General features: G+C 52.9%; 2 protein-coding genes and 1 pseudogene across 2 annotated transcripts; 2 read left to right on the top strand and 1 right to left on the bottom strand.

The window, feature by feature from the left end:
- The first annotated feature begins 747 nt into the window (after positions 1-747).
- On the top strand, positions 748-6,859 carry LOC127545775 (tubulin alpha-3 chain). The gene is made up of 5 exons (XM_051973268.1): positions 748-844; positions 1,888-2,110; positions 2,799-2,947; positions 4,077-4,757; positions 6,468-6,859. Exons 1-5 carry the CDS (start codon positions 842-844, stop codon positions 6,762-6,764), a joined length of 1,353 nt encoding a protein of 450 aa, XP_051829228.1. The 5' UTR covers positions 748-841; the 3' UTR covers positions 6,765-6,859.
- A 3,830-nt stretch (positions 6,860-10,689) lies between these two features.
- LOC127545776 (transcription initiation factor TFIID subunit 8-like) lies at positions 10,690-14,829 on the bottom strand (annotated as a pseudogene).
- A 556-nt stretch (positions 14,830-15,385) lies between these two features.
- Positions 15,386-23,765, top strand: THAP7 (THAP domain containing 7). Its single transcript, XM_051973267.1, has 5 exons — positions 15,386-15,483; positions 15,653-15,732; positions 22,300-22,455; positions 22,543-22,683; positions 22,843-23,765. The coding sequence occupies exons 2-5, from the start codon at positions 15,653-15,655 to the stop codon at positions 23,399-23,401; spliced, it is 936 nt and encodes a 311-aa protein (XP_051829227.1). The 5' UTR covers positions 15,386-15,483; the 3' UTR covers positions 23,402-23,765.
- Positions 23,766-23,838: the final 73 nt, after the last annotated feature.

A 23,838-nucleotide genomic window follows, 5' to 3' on the forward strand; every position in this document is an offset into this window, starting at 1 on the left:
TAGCTTTCCGGTCCCGTCCAGCACAGCACCGGGAAGCGCCAGGCTAGGAGCTCGGCGCCTGCCTCCCAGGCCTCAGTGTACCCATCTGTCAAAGGGGAAGCCGCCTCCGGCTGCTGGAATACTCCAGGCCACGCCTTATGCCCGCCCGGACAGCCCCAGGCCCCCCACACGCTTGGGCCCGCTCCAACGCCCCTCCCCGCCCCGGCTTTGCCCTCAGGATCAGTCCTCCTCGGAGGGGTCGGCCCTGGTTCCCTCCCGCAGCCCAGACCTAACTCCGGGCCAGGGCCACGTGACCTCGCGGCCCGTCCTGGGCTGCGGAAGCCGGTCCCGCCGAGGCCGCGAGCAGGGAACGGCCAGTTTGCGGAATGACTCGTGTCCCCGCCAGGAGGCCCCGCCCGGGACGGACACTCCAGCCCCACGAGGAGGCAGAGCCGCCCCCCTGCTCGCCTGGGGAGCCTGAAGCCATTTTATTGATGGGGGCGGCTGCAGGCCTAGAAGCCACACCGCGGGGGTCTTTAACCACCTCAATGCCCCCGCACAGCCCCGGCAGAGTGGGGAGGGGAGGGAGAGCAGGGGGTGCGGCGCAGGCGCAATAACCTCGTGACTCGTCAAGTACCGCGTGTCCGGCGTCCGGCGTCCGGCGTCCGGCGTCGGGCGCCTCGAGTCTCGTGGCGCCCTTTTTGCGCGCGCACCTCGATCGGACTCAGCCAATGAGCGACGGCGTTCGGACGGCTGGCCAATCAGCGAGCGGAACACCGCGGGCGGCGCGCCTCGAAGCCGGGCGCGCCCTCAGTCGGTTGCTGGTCGTTGAGGGCTGAGGTGTCGGTGTTGGCGTCTCATCATGGTAGGGGCGGCCGGGCCCCCGCGAACCCCGGGCCGCCGCCGCTCCTTCTTCCCCTTCTCCTTTCCTCCTCTTCTTGTCCCCTTCCCCTCCTACTACCCCTCCTCTCGCCTTGCCCCGTCTCCGCCCAGCCGGGGGGCTGCCCGGGGAGGGGGAGGGGCGTCATTAGGTGGTGCTCCCGACGCCTCCGTTTCCTTATCTGTATCCCTCGGGTAGTAAGAGCCCCTTCCCCCTCCTCAGCTCCCCCTTATGGGAAAAGGGGGACTGGCCTTTGAGCCGGGCACCCCGAAGGCAGCTTAAGGCCTGCTTGGGACCCTGGGCTCCCTGCGGCGGGGGAAGGAGGGGAGGAGACCTGCAGCCGCCACGTGACCTAGACGGGAGGGAGCGGGAGAGACGAGGGCGCCGGCCGCCCCTTGGGGGCCTAGTGGTGCTGCCCCCCCACCCCCGTCCTCCTCACGGGCCTATTCAGCCTCCCCGCGCCCATTTCACCGAGGGGAAGGAGCTGAGTTGTGAGGGGTCGCTGTAGGACACGAGCAGTTCCCCGCAGTGACATAATGGTCCTTTGAAAATGGAAAAGCCCTCCTGATAACCTCCCCCACCCCGGTCCAAAATTGGCGGGATTGACTGGTCCTGATTAACTGCCTTTGATTTCTGGGAGCCGAAGCTCCCCGGCTGCTGGTTGGGCTCCCCCGCAGTCCCCTTGGAATGGTAAAGCTTGAGTCTGGTGAGGCAGGTGCCCCCCGGCCCAGCTCCAGGCGCGGTCCCACAGGGTGTAGCTGCAGGCCCCCAAAGCCCGGCCCAGAGGCCGCCGAAACAAGCCGGTCTGTGATGCACCAGATGGGTGGGGGCTGCCCTCCCCCAGTGTAGCAAACCCCTGAACCATCTTTAAAGTCTCCATTTCCTAATAGTGGAACGATAGGACGGGGTCTCCCTTGCCCCCCCCCCTTGGGAGACGTATATCGAAAAGACAACGGAAGCTGTGATGTTTTTGTGTTTTGTGAGCTTCCCTGTCCCGGAAGAGTAACTGCCTGTTCTCCTTTGCACAGCGTGAGTGCATCTCCATCCATGTTGGACAGGCTGGGGTTCAGATTGGCAATGCCTGCTGGGAATTGTATTGTCTCGAGCATGGAATTCAGCCTGATGGTCAGATGCCAAGCGATAAAACCATAGGTGGTGGCGATGATTCCTTTAACACGTTCTTCAGTGAGACCGGGGCTGGCAAGCACGTGCCCAGAGCTGTGTTTGTAGACCTGGAGCCAACCGTAGTGGGTACGTATGCGTCCCGCGAAGGGCGTTCTTAGCCAGATGGCTCACGCAGGGACTCCTCCTCTGCCTCTCGGATCAGTGGGGTTTGTGGTTGTGCTCCTGGCACGGGGCCTGAAGTGAGGTTACCCGGCAGAGGCCGCAGAATGCCCAGGGACGAGGCCCCGAGCCACTTAGTCCGGCCACGGCTCACGGCAGGTCTCCCAGCTACATCATCCCTAGAAGCTATTGTAGCCCACTCCTAACACCTCTAGCAGCTCGCTCATTTACAGTGTGCGCTTTGTTTCTCTTTTGGAAAAAGTGTTAACATGTTTTAAGTGGAGCCTAAACTTGCCTCCCAGTGGCTAATACCCCCGGGTCCTAGTTGTTCTCTCCTGAGTCCAAGAGACTAAATCTAATCCTCCTCTCGCATATGACAACCTTGCCAGTATTTGAAGACGGGTCTGGCTGTAATTACATTGTGGTGCGTGTTGACTCTGCTAATTTAAAAAAGTCCATTTAATCCTTCAGAATTGTGAACGGATTTGTAGTGCTTAGAGCTCCTGCGGCAGTTAAGTCTTTTATCATCTGGCTTTGAGAAGTAGTTCTTTCTTTACAAGCGTCATGATGGTCCCTGAATATGCCCATTTCAGCATCTAAGCCCAATTAACATAATGTGCTAAATGAAATAACCCCGCACTCATTCTCATGGTAGATGAAGTCCGTACTGGCACGTACAGGCAGCTTTTCCATCCTGAGCAGCTGATAACGGGAAAGGAGGATGCAGCCAACAATTACGCCCGAGGCCATTATACCATTGGCAAGGAGATTGTCGACCTGGTCCTCGATCGGATCCGCAAACTGGTAAGAGCCCCGGGACAAGGAGGCAGGAGAGTGGGACCCTGGTTGTTGCCACAGACAAGTGGGAAGACAATTGTTTCCAGGCCGAGAGGGGGCTGCACAAAACTTTGGACAAGATTTAAGGTTAAAGCAGAGGTAAAGGCATTCTCAGGAGTGTCCAATTCTGTGCATCAGGTTTTGCACCAGCGATGGGACCATCCTGTACTCATGTAGCTTCCATTTGATTGGATTTGGGGGTCCTGGGTTCCATGATATTTTAGGGTTTTTTCGGCAAGAATGAAACCCAGTAGAAATACTGACAAGACAACCACTCCGTGTGGGCCTCATGGGAAATGAGGCAGAAACCAAAAAAATTAGGTTATGCAAAACCCACCATGTATATGAGCTGTTCAGGGTCACCCAGCTTACAACTTCCTGCAGCCAGATTTGAATTCTGGTCCTCCTGACTCAAGGCCTGGTGCTGTATCACCTGCACACACATACCCTAGCTGCCCCTGAATCCATGCCTAATAAGGCACACAAGAGAAAAACCAGAAGTCCCTAGCCCTCAAAGAGATCCTTTATGTAGCAGGGGGGAGGGGGGCAGCAGGACCAGATTCGAGAAGGGGGAGACATGGAGGAGGCTGCCCAGAGGAAGTGACGCCGGACCTGGCCCTTGCCAGAACAAGGCTTGGTGGGGCAGGGCTTAACAGCTGGTACAGAGGCCAGAGAAGCCGAGCTTGGGGGAGAGCTGGCCCGGCACACACCGGATGCCAAGGAGGCATCCCTGACAAGTCAGCACCCTTGACAACCAGCCAGAGCACTTGGAATTAGGGGACTCTTGCCCTTGTGGTCCAGACCATGCGAGGAGCCTCTTCTCTGCCCTGGGGCAAGTGGGAGCCAAAGATCCGTTTCTTACCCTTTCACGGGAAAATACTTGTAGTGCCCACCTTGAAGGGTCTGGCTCAGGATACTCTGGAAATAGAGGGTTATATGGTGTCACAGAGACCTCTTAAGTGCAAGGGGCTGGTGGTCTGAGAGGAGTGGTCAGCTTTGCAGCAGTTGGGGGGGTTCTGAGAGGAGCGGCCAGCTTTGTAGCAGTTGGGGGGGTTCCGAGAGCACTCCCTTGGTAACCGACGGTTGTCTCCCTCAGGCCGATCTGTGCACGGGGCTCCAGGGCTTCCTCATCTTCCACAGCTTCGGAGGAGGCACGGGCTCCGGGTTTGCCTCTCTGCTCATGGAAAGGCTCTCGGTTGACTACGGCAAGAAGTCCAAGCTGGAGTTTGCCATTTACCCGGCGCCCCAGGTCTCCACGGCAGTGGTGGAGCCGTACAACTCCATCCTCACCACCCACACGACCCTGGAACACTCCGACTGTGCCTTCATGGTCGACAACGAAGCCATATATGACATATGTCGGCGTAACCTGGACATCGAGCGGCCCACTTACACCAACCTGAACCGTCTGATCGGGCAGATCGTCTCCTCGATCACGGCCTCCTTGCGCTTCGACGGGGCGCTGAACGTCGACCTGACGGAATTCCAGACCAACCTGGTGCCCTACCCGCGTATCCACTTCCCCCTGGCTACCTACGCTCCGGTCATCTCGGCCGAGAAGGCGTATCACGAGCAGCTGTCCGTGGCGGAGATCACCAACGCCTGCTTCGAGCCCGCCAACCAGATGGTCAAGTGTGATCCCCGCCACGGCAAGTACATGGCCTGCTGTATGCTGTACCGAGGGGACGTGGTCCCCAAAGATGTCAACGCCGCCATCGCCACCATCAAGACGAAGCGCACGATTCAGTTTGTGGATTGGTGCCCCACGGGATTCAAGGTAAGCCGGGTCCCTGGGCTCGGGGGTGGCAGGGCCTTACAACCAGACCCCAGACTTAGAGCCAGAGGAACATGAGGAGGCACCCAGTGCCCCCCATCGTTTTACAGATTAAAAAAAACATGCTCTTGGGCATGTTTATTTGAGAGCCAGAACTCAAGGTCATTTGCTTCAAGTCCAAAGTTAGCACATTTTGGGGGCGTTATCCCAGATTGTATAGGACGCTATGGGTTCCACGTAGGAGTTGCTGAAGAAAGTCGGGTTTCTTTTTCTGGCTTGCCCCTGCTCAGAATCTGCTGAGAACCAGGGTGGGCCACCCATAGCACCACCTCAGAGCTGGAAGGAGCCTCCAGGCGCCAGCCCAGCTCCTGTTCTTAACTTGACATCAGGTTGTGGCTTCAGCATCAACATCCCCTGGCATTGGACACTTAAAAATTGTAGCTCCTCTTCTCCTGGGGGCACCGTCTGTCTAAAGAGATTCTCTGGTGTGTCCTCCAGAAAATCTGCTTTCGGAAGAGGATGCTTCCAGGGACAGTGCAGACTAAGGGGCTCTTGAGGGACTCGGGGAACCGAGGAAAGGAAGCCTCCGCCCCAGGACCCGGGAGGACCCCCCTCACCCCAGCTGTGTTTGCTGTAACTTTGGCCGCTCAGTGTTTGCTGAGGCTGCAGCAGCTGCTGCCGTCTGTGGGCCCAGAACTGCCCCAGAGGCTGACCGGAGCTCGGGGGCTTGGGGCAGCCAAGATCAGATTAGGTGTTTTTAGTGGCCGACTCACCCGGTGCTTCCCATCCATTCACACATACACCCCCCCCCCCATTCTAAGCAAACTGATGTTTTGTGCTGAGACAGACACCGTTGCGTTGCCCCCGTTGAGTTCCCCATTCGTGTCCACCATGAGGTGCTCCGAGGATTGTTTGGAGTAGGGAGGAGGGGGCTGAGCCTGGGATCCCTTCCAGCCCTGGCCTGTGGTGGTCTGTGACATGCCCACTCTTCTGTCCCCGGGGACAGCAGGGAATTTTGAGGCATGAAGGGATGGAGGAATTGCCTTTTCCTTCCAGATGGGCCCGTCCTTGGGGGGGGGGGTAGGACTCTGAGCCTGAGCTGGAGGGATTGCTGTTCTCAGGCAATTTGCTTCTGTTGGCACAAAGGGGCTCCTGACCCACCCACCCCATCCTCACCTGCGCTGGACATTGGCCTAGTGATGCTTCCCTAAGCCATCATTAATCCTTGCTTCCTTCTCTGGGTCACTGTCCACCCCCTACCAGAAGCTTCAGCTCCCTTGGTGAAATTGGTGGTGATGGGGACCGGCCTGGTCCACTTGTGGCGACCCCTCCCAGGAGGAGCCACAGCGCTGACCCTCCTGGGCACCACCTCCTCAGATATTTAGGATCGAGTCTGTTCTTCCCCAGGCCCTTCGGCATCCCCTGGTCCTGGTCCCGTCCCGGAGACCTGTCCTGACCTGCTGGGCGCCTCTGGCCTGCACTGAGGTGGCCGGGGGGCTGCGGTCCCGGCCGGGGGTGACCTCCCCTGGGGATCTGGGCTTTCAGAGAAGGCAGCCTTGGGAGTGGGGGCGGAGCTGAAGGCAGAGGTGTCCCACGGGGCCCGTCCTGCCGCACCCGCCTCAGTGCCACGGAGCCTGGAGAGAGGAGTTTCCTCGTGGGAGAGTTGGCCGAGCCGCAGCCTGTCGTTCACACTGCTCTTCCCTCCCCCCGCAGGTGGGCATCAACTACCAGCCCCCCACCGTGGTGCCCGGCGGCGACCTGGCCAAGGTGCAGCGGGCCGTGTGCATGCTGAGCAACACCACGGCCATCGCGGAGGCGTGGGCGCGGCTGGACCACAAGTTCGACCTGATGTACGCCAAGCGGGCCTTCGTCCACTGGTACGTGGGGGAGGGCATGGAGGAAGGCGAGTTCTCGGAGGCCCGGGAGGATCTGGCCGCTCTGGAGAAAGATTACGAAGAGGTGGGCGTCGACTCGGTGGAGGCCGAGGCTGAGGAAGGGGAAGAGTACTAGTTGAAGAGGAATGCCGGGGAGCCTTGCCTCCCACCCCCCACAAGTATAACTGGTTACATAATTTGTTTACGAATAAATGTTTCCCTTTTGAAGCAGTTTGGTCTTTTCTGTTACCCACAAACCCCTGAGATCCTGGGCCATAGGTGCCCATCTTCATGGGAGGAGTCTCCCTCCTGGGGGGCCCTGCTTGGGCCCCTAGGACTGCTGGGCTTGGCGACTGGCAGCAGTGACCCCCTCCCCCTCAGCCATCATTCTCTGCCCCTGCCTGAGGCCACTGGAGAGAGAGGGAAGCAGGAAGCCAAGCCAGCTCCTGGCATCGTGCCCAAACCCCTGGAGCCCTCCGTGGGGGGCTCCTGCTAGGATCGGGCTAGAGACTGTGACTGTGCAGTCCTGGTTGGAACCAGCAGAGGGCGCTCCTGCCTCAAAAGTGAGCGCTCCCGCCTGGCGCCGAGCCACGGAATCACCCCCTAGTGGGAGCAAGAGCTGGGACTTTCCCGCTCAGCTGAGTCCAGATCCTGGCCCTGCTGCTCGCTACCTGTGGGCCCTTGGGCTAGTCCCATTCTCTAGGCCTCCGCTTCCCTTCTGTCAAGTAATGGCAAGCCACGTGATCTTGAAAGTCCCTAAACTCTGATCCTTAGAAGTTCAAAAGAAAGAAATTCTGTAGCCAATTCCCAGAGAATCCCCAATCAGCCGAGGGCCCCGCTGGCATCCTGGGGCCCTGTGCCAGCCCGAGGCCTGCCAGCCTGCAGAATGCTTTAAGTACGAGAACCAGTACCCAAAGGAAGCCCGGCAGAACATGGGCAAGCTGTTTTTGCAAGTTTGCAGGCTCAAGATCCCTGGGGAGATGTGCAGGGAACTCAATAACCAGCACAAGGTCAGTTCCTTGAGCTCAGGAACTTAGCACTTTTGAGGTTCCCAGAGCCCATGTAAGGGTGTTCGCTTGGGCCCCACTTGAAGGCCCCTTGGGCCAGCTCCCCTTTAGCTCTTCTCTGCCTTTGGCTGGAGCCCTCGCCAGCCATGTCATTGCTTCAGTCGTTTCAGTCAACTCTTCATAACACTGTTTAGGTTTTTGCGGCAAAGACACAGGAGTAGTTTATCATTTTCTTCAGTCCATTTTACAGATGAGGAAATTGAGATAAATAGGATTGATGAAGTCCTGAGTAATTAGGTAGAATTCACAGAGAAACCCTGCTTGTCTCAGGAAGTACTGATAAAATTACTCCCCTAGGCAAGCAGGGAAGGGCACTTATGGGGATCCCCCCGGCCAGAGATCTGACATGGGTCAAAGCCCTGAGGTTAAATTTCCCTTATAAATCAGTCCATCCCTCATGCCAGCTTTGCTCAATCTCTCTGGAGTTATAGGTCATCATCCCAGCCCTCTGCCTCTGGGGTCTCTCGTTCTATTCCCCACCATTCCTCATGGGGTTTTTCCCCTCATAGCTCACTTTTGGAGTGCTAAACCCCTTTTCGGATTTAGCCTACCAGTCCATGGAATGCTTCCTTTCTTTTAGTTAATTGTGAGTTTCACTAGGGAGCTTGTCTTTTCCATCATTTTATTGTTTCCTTTCTTATCCTGGTTATACATGTACGTTAATTTTTAAAAATACACATTTCTGTACGAATCTTGTTGGGAGAAAAAATCAGAACAAAAGGGAAAAACCATGAGAGAAAAAAAGTGGACCTAGCATGTGCTGATGTGCATCCAAGCTCCCTAGTTCTCTCTCTGGGTGCAGATGGTGTTTTCCATGCAAAGTTTTTGGGATTGCCTTGGATGCAACATTGTTAACAACCCTTCCCTTGCTACTTAGATGCTCTCCCAACTCATTTCCTGCCGTTTACCTCTTCATTTCGTCTGTGACCTCCTCTCCTACATAAACCTTTTTGCCAAAGGAACGGCCATTGTGAATTCTTCACGTGACCTCACCCCAACATTTGGTGCTGAACCCCAAACACTTCCCTCGGAATTAAGGACTGCTCTCCTAAATCACATCGGGACTAAGTGACTTGCCCAGGGCCACGCTGCTAGTGTCTGAGGCCAGAGAGGAGAGGAGTCTCCCTGACCAGGCCCAGTGCAGCACCACCCACCCAGCTGCCCCGAGACCTCCTCCAGTTCAGCCGGGGCGGTCATACAGACGCCTCCCCCAGGTCCTGCTCGGCGGATTCTCCTTGTCCCCCCGAGGTCCTGCAGACTGTTTGGTCCATGTCCACAAGCCTCATCTCTGCCCGATGGGTCTGGCCCTTCCGGTGGGTGGAGCCCTTCCAGAGCTCAGACCAGCTGGGGCCGGCCTGGCTGCAGGGCTCCCAACATCCTGACCCTGGGAGTCCAGTCCCGGCAGCCAATGGAGGAAGGAGTCGCAGCTGGCTTCCAGCAGTGAGGGAGGAGGTGACCAGACCTCCCAGAATGCCCCCCTAGTAATTAAACGGGAACCACAGGCCCCACCGGCCAGGGGCCACACTGTGCTTCTAGAGCAAGGATTTAAAGATGTGTATGGAAGGTGAAGGCCTGAGTTGGGATGGGTGAGAGAATGACCCCAGGCAGCAGCCCCCACATCTGCTGACATCAAAAATGGTGGCAGGGACCACTAGGTGGCACCACAGTACACAGAGTGCTGGGCCTTGAGTCAGGAAGGCCCGAGTTCAAATCCAACCTCAAGACAAGATCTGTGACCCTGGACAAGTCACTTCAATTTGTTTGCCTCAGTTTCCTCATCTGTAAAATAAGCCAAATGAAATGCAAACCGTGGTGTTCTCTTTTCTAAAATATAATCATTCTCTGGGTGCAGGTTTCTTGGGGAGCTTCTGGAGGCAGCCTTAGTTTCAGTTCCAAGTAATAATCACCTCAAATGCAGCCAGCTGTTAAAAGTTTAAATCCTTTATTGTCTCCTTCAAAATAGCCCGGTTAGTTTTCTTAGAGGCCTCTCACCCTCCTTGGTTCCAAGAGCTCTTGCAGCTTGTCTGCCAGCTTCAACCTCCAGCTCTCCCTGAATCTTGGTTCTGAATCTCTCAACTGAATTCTGGTTCTCAAACTCTTCAACTGACTCCAGGAGCTCCTTATATATGATCTCTTAAAGGTGTGAACCCAAAGGTTGACTCCTCCTCTGAGAGAGTGGGAATCTCATACTGAATCCTGAAATCTCCCCAAAGTGTGAACTCTCAAAGGTGTAAACATAAGCATTGTTTCGATCAATTCTGGTGACTTAACACCTTGTAAGGATTCTAACATCTCCCACTTTGCATGGAAAACACCATCTGCATCCAGAGATTTAGGACACAGGGTGGTCATGAACTCCCTGACTTCTCAAGGAGGCGAGAACCCCAAAAAGAAGGTGATCAGATGCCTTCCCTGACTGCTCAAAAAAAAAGTGAAAACACCATAAAAAGAAGGTGGTCACACCCTGACATCTCAGGAAAGGAGATGAAAACACCAAAGGAAATGGGGAATCAAATCAGATTAGCGGGTTTCTGAAGGGCCTCAAGTGAAACAGGTGCATATAAATCCATCAGTATGGGAGGCATTACACATAATGACTTAAGCACATAGCAATATAACACAGGCTAGTCGTGATGTAACAAATAACATGAATCAACATGAGAATTTACACATGTCCATAAGTCCTAGGAATAGTCCAAAAGGAATCCATGGTCCATTAGTTCATGTGTCAGGAATCCCATAATTCCTGCAAGCTTTGAAGTCCTGCAATAGTCTCATCCACAATTTTTCATCTCAAGGAATCCAATGATTCCTGCTGGTTTTCAAGAACTGAAACGGTCTCATCTTGTGTTAGGGAATCCAATGATTCCTGAAGATTTTAAAGTTCTTTTAACAGTCTCATTGTCAGCCATGCTCTCTCAAGTGTGTCTCCTTTGTTTGGTGGTGGAAAAGGGGATTTTGAGCTACAGCACACAAACATAGTCAACACAATAGTTCCTGACTATCTAGATCACAGATTTTTATTATGCACATACATAAACAAGTTTTCATCTGGCTTTCCTTCCATCCAAATTATTAAAATTAAAAACTTGCAAATAAATGTTTGGGTGTATATAGTTTTTACATAACAGCAAAAAGTCATGATTAACATGATACATGAACAAGCCTTCTGTCAGGGGTGATATGAAAATAGCCCATCCCCAGATTCTCTCACTATGGACCCATTTTGCTCAGCAAAGCCCAGAACATGGTCGTTCAGCAATAATGGCTCAGGTCTCTTGGCAGAAGTAACAAGAAGCTCCATTTAACAAGTACCTCCTCTAAGTAGGTGCTGGTAAATGCTTTTTGACATTAAAGATGTGCAAGTACAGTAGTAAAACTACATACAACACAGTGAGCACCTTCCAATGCTCTTGGGAGGAGCTAGCCACAAACAAAGTTTGTAAATGTTTCTACCCCATCATCTTCTTCAGTGCTCACATTTTGGAAGTCACTTCCAAAATGCGAACTTTCTCTATACTCACCACACCGCTCATCTCTAAGGGCTGAAAACAACTCAAGATTCACAAAGCCTATAGGTCTGTGAAAATAATTTTCAATTGTTCTCAGTGAAAGAGATATTGCAACTTTAGCTAACTCTAGACAACCCTGGAAAGCTGGGGTCAGAATATAAAATTTTCTCTCCTGAGACACTTTGATTGGCAGACTTCTATTCAATTGCAAACAGCTCCCTACTCCTAAGAAAGAATCGTTCCATCAAAATAGCTGCTCAGGATGTTTATGGGCAGCACTATCAGGCCCAGAAGTTTTAGTTATTAGAGAAAGAAGTGTAGATAATAAAGAAGAGAAAGGGAAGGAGAAAATAAATTATGGTACCAGACTGTCTCTCCAAAAGGATTTCAAGCAAAATATCACAGGAGATTCCTTATTTCTTTCATTTAAAATATGCGTGACTATCCAGTAGTTTTCAGTTGGCATTAAAAAAAATTCCCTGTATTAATGTCCAGCCAAAAGTATATTTAGCAGCTTATGCAGAATTTTCTTTGAGAACCTGTTCTGGCCAAGAGAAAAGAAAGAATTTGGACTATTTTAGTCATAGCTTCCTCAGAAGTTACCTCCTGTTCAGGAGACAGAGATTACAGAGGAAAGAAACAAGGCTTCACCTTCTGTCCAGGAAAAAAAAGCAAAGGCTCATTGAGTGTGCTAGGGCTCAAAGCAGAAAAGCAATTCAACCAGCAACCCACTGAGCTTCCTCTTCAGCCTGAGCTTCTCAGGCTTTTAAAAGGCCATAGAATGAGGTTCTCGAGGCCAGGGCCAGAAGTGCTGGTGATCAATAAGTGTTGTCTGGAATATAGTTTCCTAGGAGTTTTAACTGGAATAAAAAATGAAATCATTACATCTCCTTGTATCCTACAATACAGACTGCATAGGACATCATTATTAAAAACTTGTTTCTTGGAAGCCAAACACTTAACAATTGGATTCCAGTTTGGCCACCCAGCCCTCTCCTTTCTGGGGATCTTGAAATGGAATGGGAATGGACATGGGCATCCCTTTGCAACTGAGGTTTTTTTCTTTCATCCAAAAAGAGGAACCAGAAGAGAAGTCCTAGGTGATCCATAGGGCCATGGGGACCTCTGGCCAAATGCATTCTAGAGGTTATTTCTATTGGAGGAAGGGCTAATCCATCCAATCTCAAAAAGTTGAGATAGCTTCATTTTAAGATATCTCAAGGTGGGAAAGTGGAAATTCAGAAAGAAAGAGACAAGGAAAATGTCTGCTAAGCTCAGGGAGACTCTTTCTAGGCCTAAGCTTAATGGTGAATAACTCATTTCTTCCCTGCTTTCAAGAAGGCAGAGAAGACAAATTCAGAATGGAATGTCCTCATTCTTAATTCATTTCTTCCTACGGATTCTGGGTTTCTTTACAGGTCGTAAAGGTTATCAATAAGATTCTCCTCCCCAGTCCAGCTCCCTGACAAGGAAATGTTCTGCTATAGAACAGAGGCATTTTCTTTTTCTGCTCCTGATTCATCCGTATTGATGTGGAGAGGAAAGTTCTCTGTGTCTGTCTGCTCATCCTGTTCAGAAGAATCAGTCTCTCCCATCTGCTGCATCTCCAATTCAGAGGGCAGAAGGATGGTCAGGTAGGGAATGGTAAATGGCTGGGCAGCAATCACTGGAAATGTGCTGACATCATCTTTGAAAAGATTCTGTGTCTCACCCGTCTTGGCTATAAAACGAGTGAGAGCCCGTTCCACATCACGCCTCTGTGATGCAGCCTTTTCCCGAAGGACCTGGTAATCGGACACAAGTTCACGGTATGTCGGTGTTTTGATGTATGTGTGGGGATCAGGAAATTCAGGAAAATGGCTAGGGATATGAGGTGGGTGAGACTTGTTCTGTCCAGCAGTCAGGACTTTGGGAGTCACAGGCTGATTGGTGACTGGTGATGCTGTGATGACCACATCCTCTGGGACTGTTTAGCTTATGCAGGGAGAGTTTCCACATTGAAACCCATCTCAACAAGCGTGACCACAATATCTGAGAGTGTGGGCTGTGTCCTGGCCGTGTGCTCACAATAGGACTTAGCACTCTTCCCGATTTCTGAAAGGTAGCTTTGTAACATCTCAGTTAATGTTTCCACAGATGCTTTCTCAGCACTCTCAAACCCAGCCTCTGTCAGCATGGAGCTCACAACTACCTGCAAGATCCACCCCCGTGTCAGGTAGTAGTTGTCTACAGGGGTGGTGGCCTGCGTGCTTCCTGATCTCTCCAGTATCATTGCCAAGAAAATCTCAAATGCGATCATGAAGAACCAATCAAGCCCTAATTTCTGGGTTGAGGAGACTTTTCTAGTGGATTCAGGATTAGAGGCTTTTCCACTGGAATCAGGATCAGTCTTTTTCACTGAGATCAGGATCGGAGGCTTTTCCACTGAGATCAAGATCCTGTCAGTCCCATGTTCAGGAACCAAAATGTAGTGTTCTCTTGTTTTCTAAAATATAATCGTTCTCTGGGTGCAGGTTTCTTGGGGAGCTTCTGGCGGCAGCCTTAGTTTCAGTTCCAAGTAATCACCTCAAATGCAGCCGGCTGTTAAAAGTTTATATCCTTTATTGTCTCCTTCAAAATAGCCCAGTTAGTTCTTGAATCTTGGTTCTGCCCAACTGCAGCTTCTGGCTTTTCAATCTCCCCAACTAACTTTTCACTGAAGCTCTAAGAGTTTCTTATATATGATCTCTTAAAGGTTGAACCCAAAGGTTGACTCCTCCTCTGAGACAGTGGGATTGTGGGAGGTGTAAACTTGTGAATCTCCTCGACTTGTCAACTAATGTGTGACCTAATGTGTGAACTCTCAAAGGTGTAAACATAAGCATTGTTTCTATCAATTCTAGTGACTTAACACCTTGTAAGGATTCTAACAGCAAACCATGCCAGTACTTGCCAAAAAGACCCCTAATGAGGTCATGAGTCGGACATGACTGACAAAACAATTAAACAATCACAAATGGACCCGAGTTGCTAGTTACTGGCCCCTTGAGAATAGGAGTATCTCCGTGGGTCCGAGAACCACGAGGGAGAGACATGCCCAGCCTCGGGAGAGTGGGGCCAGAGTCCGCCATGTTACACCTCAGTATGAGGACTATGGCTCAGGCTCTGCTGTTTACAGGTTATGAGAGGGCGGCAGAAGAGCCATAGGGAACAGAAGAATGGCCAGGAAGAGACCCCAAAGTGACCCTATAACAAAAAACCAGAGGGATGGAGCAGGATCGGGGGGCCAAGCTCCTTGGGATGAGATATCTCAGGGGGAACCAGAGGGATGGGGCAGCATCTGGGGACCAAGCTCCTGAGGAGGAGCTATTTCAGGTGGAACCAGAGGGATGGAGCAGGAGCAGGGGGGGAGGAGGGAGAAGCTCCTCCGGATGTTATCTCAGGTGGAATGGATTGCCTCAGGTGGTGAAAGCCCTTTCCTCCTCACTGAAGAGCTTCAGGGCAAAGTGACGTTATCAAGTAAGGAAACTGAGGCACGGACAGAAATGACTTTCCATGGGTACTGTGACACAGCGCGCATTTGAAGCCGACTTCTCGGACTCCAAAACCGGCCTCAGCGCACGCACGAGCTGCAGCAGCTGGGGTCAGGATGTCCGAGTTCGAATCCGACTCCATAGACTTCTGCGGGCAGTTCCGGGGCGTCTCCACGAAGTTCACTGACCTGTTTCCCGGCCAGGCCTACTACTCCTGGGCCCCTCCCCCCAATTTCCAGCTTCCTTTTGTGCGGTCCTCCTGGGTGGGACTGGAAGCTCGGGGAGGGCTTAACCCCCCAGCGCTCCGCACCGGCCTGGCCCTAGCTATGTGGCCCGGACAGATCACTTCGCCTCTGCCTCGGTTTCCTCATCTAAAAAATGGGGGTCCTCACAGCACCTGCCTGCCAGGTATACAGGAGGAGCTAAGTAAATGCCCGCTCCCTTCCTTTTCTCCCTCTTCGGGGCTTCAGCTTCCCAAGTCTAAATCAGGAATAAGAACTTCTTGGGGGAATAGTGTAGGTACAGACACCACACCTAGAGGCGACCTCGGCCCGCCCCGCCTCTCTGGATCCCGCCCCCTCCCAGTCCGCGCCTTCCTCCGGCGTCTCGCTCTCTCCTGCCGAGGCCGCGCTGCATTCTGGGTAACCCGACCGCTCGCCTCAACTTTTGCGCAGGCGCGGGCTCCGCCTCCTCCAGCTTGTACGCTCTATAACGGTGAGCGCGCTCTCGCGAGACCACGTCCGCGGCGTCGCGATGGAGGAGCCGTGAGTGCGGCCGAGGGGAAGAGGGGCCGGGGGCGGATCCGGACCGGGGGGAGGGGGCGAGGCCGGACGGGGGGAGGGGCGGGAAAAGCCGGGAAGACGCGGTTCGAGCGGGCGGAGGGAGGAGCCCCGCGTGGGCTAAGACCACACCTTTCCGTCTTTCCTCCCGCAGATGCCCCGGCACTGCTCGGCCGCGGGCTGCTGCACCCGTGACACGCGCGAGACCCGGACCCGCGGGATCTCCTTCCACAGGTGAGCGCGCCCCCGCCGGACGGACGCGTACGTGCTGCGCGCAAGCGTGCGCATGCGCGGGGCGGGGCTGGTGGCACGGCCGCGTAGCGCGCGTGCGTAGGGACCGCCGACTTCACCTCCAACAGGGGGCGATAGTGTGGCCCGGCAGTGTCTGCCTGCCTGCTCTTCGGGGGCTTACACTCTTGGGCCAGCGCACGTGGCACGAGGGCGGGGCCTGTCGGCCACCATTGAGTAAGCGCCTACTGTGCGCTAGGCACTGCCCAAGAACGAGACGGCCCTGCCCTCCGGGAGCTTACGGTCTAAGGAGGGAGGTAACCACGGTAACGATTTGCTGAAAGCCTACTGTGTGCCGGGCCTGGGGCAGAGCGGGAGGAAGCGCTGCTCCCCGGGCTTAGGGTCTGAGAAGGAGAGTTGCAGGGCGGCCTCGGAGGAAGGAGCAGGGGCTCCCAGGCCCACCCGGGGGTTCCTTTGTTTTCCTGGAAGGAGGGCGGGGACGGATTGGATACTGGAGGGCCCTGGGTGCTCGAGATGGGGGAGGATTGGGGGGGCAGCGCGGTTGACCGAGGGAACGCGCGCAGGGCGTCTCAGCAGAGCTGGGGCGACACCTGCAGCGGGGGAGGGGCGGGGCAGGGTCTGCCGTGACCCGCCCTGTGGTCTCTTTCTCCGCCACCCGGCCCAGCGCAGAACCCTTCTCTCTGAACGCGGGCCGCCCCCAGCCGCTGGCCCCGGGTGCCTCCTGCCCTGAGGATCCCTGCAGGTCCCTGGGTACCTTTCAGACCCCGTATCCGTCAGTCCCCGTCCCACCGCCTGCCTGGTGTCCGGCCTCCCAGCCTTTGCTCTGGCTGCCCGTCCTCCCCCCTGCTCCTTTGGGGTCTCTCCCCCTCCCCCACCTCGCAGGCTCAGCGGGAGGGAGGCCCCGGGTCCGGGCGGACTTCGTGCTGTCTCCCCCATAGGACGGTCCTCCCGTGAGCCTCCCTGGGCCCCGGGGCGGGCCACTTGTGTCAGACTGTCTCCCCAAGGACCCCCCCCCCCATGAATCCTGGAAGGGTTTTATTTTGCCAGGCCGGGGGTCTAGGCTGGGAGACGCGTCGGGGAAGTCGCCGAGGCCGCCTTTTCTTTGTTACCTGAAGCTTTAGCCCGCCCCTTCCCATTCATTGCCTGTTACCCAAGTTACAGACGGGGACTCCCCGCCCCGGGACCTTTATTTGAGGAAAATCTTACTCATTTCTTGCTCTGAATTTATGATGTGATAACCCCAAGAGGTTTTCTCTCAAATAGCAAGTCTCACAAAGAGCAGGTTCAGCTTTCAGGGATCACGGAAAAGTAAGAAATTCCTTACTGAGAATTCACTGCTTATCTTGTTACTTAAAAGACCTTTTAGACATCAGCCTTCCATAAATGATCTTATTTAAGATGATCGGTCATCAGCATCCAGAGACCTGGAATACAACCGATTAAAGTCAGCCTTGTTACTTAGCCTTTTCCAATGGTTTCCCTTTATTCTCCTCCTTGAGTTTTCACCTGTCTTGAAGGGGGGGGGGGGGAGCAGTCATTAGAAACCCCTTCTGTGTAACAAGTTTCTAGAACCCCAGGAAGTCCATTCTGTTTGGGGAGCAAAGCTCTTTTCCCGAGGCCGATAAGACTTGCTCACAAAATGGTTTCAAGAAACCTGGCAAGTTTTCAAATTAGGGGAATCAACAAGGTCCCCCAGCCGGGGCTGAGCCTGCTTCCCTACTTCTCCAAGCCCCTTTTCTGACCTCAGAGTTAGTGTGGGCTGTGTCCTTCCACCAGGACAACCTGTCTCTTTCCCCGCGTAGCAATTATGAATTTTAAGTTCCAGTATTGTGACAAATCCAAGTAACTTAATTAACAATATCACAATTTTCACCTCTAAATTCTAACTAGATGTTCAGCATATGTTCTGTTTTCCCAAAAGTTTCCAAACTCTCAAACCCTTTTGCCCATGGAACCTTATTAACTGTCACTGCCTTCTTTCTTTTCTTTTCTAAAACCAATGGGACATCTACATATTTTATCAGCACAATCCTGTGAGAGGTGAAGATTTTCAGTATTTGCTATAATGCCTGACTAAAAAAGTCAGGGAAAAGGGCAGCCAGCCCTGAAGTCAGGAAGACCTGAGTTTGTAATGTTCTTCTCTAAAATTTAATGTTCTCTGGGAGCAGGTTTTTTGGGGGGCCTCTGGGAGCAGCCTTAGTTTCAGTTCAGCGTAACAATCACCCCAAATGCAGCCAGGAGTTAAAGTCCAAATCCTTTTTTTGTTTCCTTCAAAGTCTTGTCTCTTTCCTGGGGCCCCATTAGCTTTCTTAGAGGCCTATCTCTCTCCTGGGTTCCCAGAGCTCTTGCTGCTAGTCCTTTGCCTCTGCCAGCTACAGCCTCTGGCTTCCTCCGGATAGTGTTCTAGTGGGCTTGTGTCTGGCCCTGAGAGCTTCTTGCTTGTATGCTGTACACTGAGTACACGCCAATCATTATATCACCAGGAAACCATTATTTGTTGTAGGATTAAATCAACACTGTCTCAACTCCACCTCCTTAGCACCTTGTAAGAATCCTAACATGAGTTCAAATGTGGCCTCAGACACTTAACACTTCCTGACTATGTGACCCTGGGCAAGTCGCTTAATCCCAATTACCTCAGGGGAGAAAAAGGTTAGGAGATTCAGTAAAAGTAGACAAGAGTAGCCCACTTTAATTGTTGTTTACCCCATTAAAAGATTTTTCCATTCAAAAAGAAATGGATGGCTACTCTCCTTTGCTAAAGGGAAGGCCCAGAAGTTGTTCTTTTTCAGGTGGTCAAATGTGGGGGTGGGACACAACTGGGAGTTTTATTAGAAAAATCTCATAAGTATCTGTGACTATTTGGAGTCTCCTAGGCCCCTCTCAAAGAATGAGGTTTTGTTTTAAACACTCTATTTCCCCTTCTTTCCCTAGTGTTACCTTAGGAGGTGAAGGGGGGAGTGTGGAATTTTCAGTTCACCTTCATTCTCTTCCTCCAGGTCATTGGATCCATTTGCCTCCTATCTTCTTCCTCTAGGACAGCCTTAGTGACCAGAACTTGTTGATCTTGCACTTTTAGTTCTAAACCAAACTGTATAATTAAATCCCTTCCTAATATCTCTTTTTGACCCCACCAATTCTTCCCCTCAAAGTCTTGAGGTAAATTATCTTCTCTTTCTTTAATGCTGGCCGGTCTCCCACACTGGTAGAGCCCAGCAAAGGGGAAGGAGGGGCAGGCCCCACCTGATTTCACCCCTAATTCCCCCTCTCACTCCCACTGGCCTGAACCTCCTCACCTCGCTTGACCAAAACTGCATGCGCTCCATCCCACCTTCCTCCACCTTCTTCCACCATCATGTCTCTGTCCTCCAAGCAAATCTCTTTGTCCAAGGGATAAAACAAGACAAACTCCCAAATTCAGAACGGCCAAACACCTTTGGACGAGACTTCGCAGAACCTCCCCACAGCACCCATTCAGCTGTACGTATGTACACAACTCCGCACGTTGCACAATATGCCATTTCTCCAAAGCTCAAAATTCAATCAAATACAGATTCCAATTTCTAGTAGCAATACATCAATCTCAGGGATTAATGTTCATGCAGTTTTAAAAATCCCATGCGTAGACAGCACACATCTATTGAAGTACATGTTTGGGAGTTAACTACTCTTTTTTCATGAAACTCCCCTCTCCTAGACTCCCCACAAGTATTTGAAAAGGCAGTAACCCAAGAGCTGAGAGACACGTGTCTTCCCACATGGCTCTCCAGGGCAAAATGAATCTCCAGTGAATCCTCCCATTTTAGGGTTCTCTTTTGTCTATCCCATCTATTTATCCCCCTAAAGTTAGGGGGAGATAAGTGGGGGAAGACTGCTGGACCTCCCATAGAAACCCAGGTGTAGTTCCCACTTTACTGAATAGACCTCAAACTTGTCATTCAGTTGAGTGAGTCCCACTCAACGATGCACATTTCAATCCTTTTATTTCTGTTTAGGACACATTGATTCCTTCGCGTATTTCCACGTACCTGTTTTCACCTCCTTTTAGTGGAGTGTTTCTTGGAGAAGTGTTGGGATATGGGAGCCACCTGCCAGTGGCTGTGGGAGGTCTAACTCAGACCTTAGAATGGATCTCTTCCTGTGAGAGGGTGATGATGATACAAGGAGGCCGTTGCGTTGTCTGACCTCTCCCCTCTTCCCTCTGCCTCCAATTTATTTCATTCCCAATCCACAAGGAACATCTGTGAAGACTGCTCTGTAACTCCTTCAGGTTTATGATTCACATCTGTGGAGGCTCTTGGAGAACTGACCTGCCCCTTCACCTGGGCACAGTCCTTAACACAGAAGTCTCCTCTCCTCCAGCATCTTATTTCTCTAACCCCCATCCTTCTCCTCTAGAGTTTCTTGTAAATATTCTATTTATTACTTGTCTGTTCCTGACAACAGACTTGTGCATATCCTTTATGCACTCGTGGGTGGTTATGGTCCCAGAGCACCCTAATATTTACTCAATCCTAGATTGTGTAGGACAAGAAGACTTAAGCTTCTTGTGTGTAAAAGTGAAGAAGCTGTATTAATTTCTACATGATACTAGCTGTTTTCTGATTTTGTGGCTAATCAGTAGGCAAAGAGAGCTTAAGTGATCAAAACACTGGAACAAATGAGCATCTTTACATAAGACCAACACTTCTAAATACAAACCACAGATCTGCTTTTAATTTTACTAAATGAAACAGGTATTTCTGTTCTATTATAAATTGTAATATTCGTACCACATCGTTATGACAATCCGAAAGGTAGATAACTCCTGTCTATTAATTAAATGTACCTGACATATCAAAATTAAATTGTATGAGGCAAGTTCTCTTTTCTCATTAGAAAGCTTAGCCATGATTTCATTATGTCCATGGCAATTATTGCTTCCTCCCCCTCCCCCCTCCCCAGGGCAATTGGGGTTAAGTGACTTGCCCAGGGTCACACAGCTAAGAGTGTCTGAGGTGAAATTTGAACTCAGGTCTTCCTGACTTCAGGGCTGGTGCTCAATCCACTATAGCGCCACCCAGCTGCCCCAACCGTTGCCTTTCATGAAAACATTATCAAATACTAGTCATTCAAATATATGCCTGACTCAGAAATACTCAAACTTTTGATTAATATTGAGGGGGGGAGGGATTCAGCCATAATCTGCTCATAAAGATATATTCTCTTGGAGGGAGGAATTGATGTATTCACAACATTTCAAAAACAAAACCCAAGCCACTTCTTTTGTTTTCAGCATAATACATAAAGCTAAGGAAGTTCAGAACCTCTGGGGAAAACAAACCCCCAGGGTCAGTAGAATCCCTTCATGCCTCCAGCCAGCCTCCCCATCAGGGGCATCTCTCAGACAAAATACAAAGGATCATTATATGGAGATTTAAGTCCAAGACTGACAAAACCCGCAACTATCTATTTTAAAAGAATCCCCAGTGACATGAAAACATAGATATCACCTTGCACTGAAGCTGCCTTTTCTGAAAGAAACTTCCCCCCCATTAAAACAGCCGGCCCAGATACAGGATTTTCCTAACTTTCAAAATGCTTAAACTTGGATGGTTTAAGGAAATGGTGAATGACAAGGCTCACCATGGTAGGCACGGCAAGTAAAACAGCGGCTTTCTTGACCATCTGGTAGTTGAGTTTGCTCACACCTGCCTCCCCCAGTAGCCCTAATCAGGGCTCCTCCTGCCGAAGGCAGATACCTTCTGACCTCCCAAGGGACTGCTGGGAGAAACCTCCTCAGGGCTTCCCTTGTTTTCTGCACCTTCCTTGTTGATCCCCAGAGGCGGGGAGGAGACTATGACTTCTTGCCCTTGGCTGTTCCTGCCGTACCTTCCCTTTTCGTTTCCTGATTTCCTGGATTCTTTGGTGGTCTCACCAACATGGTCCTAGAATCTTGAGCAGTCTGTGGGTGAGGACGCCTGTAGCTGATCCACAAGACCACTGAAATAAGTGGAACTCATCTTCCTATGCTGGGACATTGGACATCCATCCCTACCCCCCCCCCCCAAAAAAAAAAAAAAAAAAAAAAAGTCTGGATCTTGGACGAGCTCCCAATGTGTTTTCAAAAACATCTTACCAAGGTTTCACTGACTCACTGATGAATCTTGCAAGGATTTTATTTAACATTGTAAAAAATTAATTTATTTTTAATACACATAACTTTATGAATCATGTTGAGAGGAAAGTCAGAGCAAAAGGGAAACACCATGAGAGGAAAAAACAAAGAAGTGAACCCTAGATGTGTTGATTCACCTTCAGTCTTAGTCCTTTTTCTGGCCAAGATCTCGCAGCCCATCTTGTGCCTCCACTTTGGGTGTCAGCATCATGTCACCCCCCTGGTAGAGTGGGGAATCTTCAGTGGCTCCCTTCTGATCTCAGGGCCCCAGTTCCTTCTGCCAAATGAGGTAGAAACCACCCCCTCCCCGGGCCGTCGCTCTCCTGGAGGTTGTGGGGGGGGGGAGGCAGCCCTGGCTGTCCCCTCCTCCCTAAGTGGGGTGGGTCTCCTCTCAGGCTGCCCAAGAAGGACAACCCTCGGCGAGGACTCTGGCTGGCCAACTGCCGGCGGCTGGACCCCAGCGGGCAGGGGCTCTGGGACCCGGCGTCCGAGTACATCTACTTCTGCTCCAAGCACTTTGAGGAGAACTGCTTTGAGTTGGTGGGCTTCAGGTAGGAGCCTTGCGGAACTTTCCTTGGGCCCAGGGGAGGGAGCTTCCCACAGGAGGGCTGCGGGACTCAGGCTGGCTCTCCTCCCAGTGGCTACCACCGGCTGAAGGAAGGCGCCGTCCCCACCATCTTCGAGTCCTTCTCCAAGCTACGGCGGACCTCAAAGGCCAAGGCTCACGGCTACCACCCCAGCTCTCCCGACCTCTCCCAGCTCCGAAGACGCAGGCGCCGGTAAGTCTCCCTCCAGGGACCGCGGGGTGGGGCCAGGGTGGGGCAGTGGGAGACCCCGGGGTCCCGGGCCAGCATCGCCCTGGGCTTCAGTCTCCCCATCTGCAAAATGACCACCTTGGGCGAGTCCCTGCATCTCCTCTTTGCCGGTTTCCTCCACAGCTGTTCCACAGGTCGGGCCCCTCCTCCGCCCGCGAATGGGCCCACCCCGGCCGACGTCCCCTGCTTCCCCGGGGACGAGCTGCCCACCCCCGAAGGACCCGCTGCCCCTGGGAGCCTGCCAGCTCTGCCTCCCTCGCCAGCCCCCAGTGGCCTGGTGAGCCCTTTTTCTGACCTGCTGGAGCCCCTGGAGCCCCACGGGGAAGAAGCCAGCTGCGGCACCTCGCCGTCCCCAGAGCGGGAGCCCTCGCCCTCGCCCTCGGAGGCCCGGCCCGTGTCCCCTTCCGCCTACATGCTGCGACTGCCGCCCCCCGCTGGGGCCTACATCCAGAATGAGCACAGCTACCAGGTGGGCAGTGCCCTGCTATGGAAGCGGCGGGCCGAGGCGGCCCTGGATGCCCTGGACAAAGCCCAGCGCCAGCTGCAGGCCTGCAAGCGGAGGGAGCAGCGGCTGCGGCTGCGGATCGCGCGGCTGCAGCAGGAGCGGGCCCGCGAGAAGCGCAGCCAGGCAGATGCCCGGCAGGCCCTGAAGGAGCACCTGCAGGGCTTGGAGCTGCAGTGAAGGGACCCAGGTGGGCACATCGCGGGAGGACTGGACGGAGAGGGACCCGCCCCATGGCATGAGGGCCAGGCTGCGGCCTCCTGGGCACCACCAGTGTCCGGCCATGGCTCTACAGTATTTCTGGTGGTTTAGGCATCCCGTTTGGCCCCGCTCCTCCCGCCACCTCCATGTGCAGTCTGCCCAACAGGTCCAGGTCCGAAGCAGGGTTTGGGGCTGCGTCCCAGGAGCACCCACCCTTGGCCTCCCGCACTGAGACCCCTTCTATGGGCGTCAGGAGGGAAAAGCCAGTCAGAAGCCAGGGCCTTGGTCCCTCTGTTCTCATGTCAAACCGTTCCTGGTGGCCAGTAAAGACACTGGAGACCCAGCTCCTCTGCCATTTATTGAGTGCCCGGCCTCTGCCTCCAGCCCCAGGGGAGTCTGGCCAAAGGTCAGCCAGG

Source organism: Antechinus flavipes, chromosome 1 (assembly GCF_016432865.1).
Source record: "Antechinus flavipes isolate AdamAnt ecotype Samford, QLD, Australia chromosome 1, AdamAnt_v2, whole genome shotgun sequence".
Classification (NCBI taxonomy): domain Eukaryota; kingdom Metazoa; phylum Chordata; class Mammalia; order Dasyuromorphia; family Dasyuridae; genus Antechinus; species Antechinus flavipes.

Coding starts and splice junctions, on each gene's coding strand:
- LOC127545775 (XM_051973268.1), top strand. Junction 2,111..2,798: donor CCTGGAGCCAACCGTAGTGG/GTACGTATGCGT, acceptor TTCTCATGGTAG/ATGAAGTCCGTACTGGCACG. Junction 4,758..6,467: donor GGTGCCCCACGGGATTCAAG/GTAAGCCGGGTC, acceptor CTCCCCCCGCAG/GTGGGCATCAACTACCAGCC.
- THAP7 (XM_051973267.1), top strand. CDS start 15,653: ATGCCCCGGCACTGCTCGGCCGCGGGCTGCTGCACCCGTGACACGCGC. Junction 15,733..22,299: donor CGCGGGATCTCCTTCCACAG/GTGAGCGCGCCC, acceptor GTCTCCTCTCAG/GCTGCCCAAGAAGGACAACC. Junction 22,456..22,542: donor TTTGAGTTGGTGGGCTTCAG/GTAGGAGCCTTG, acceptor CTCTCCTCCCAG/TGGCTACCACCGGCTGAAGG.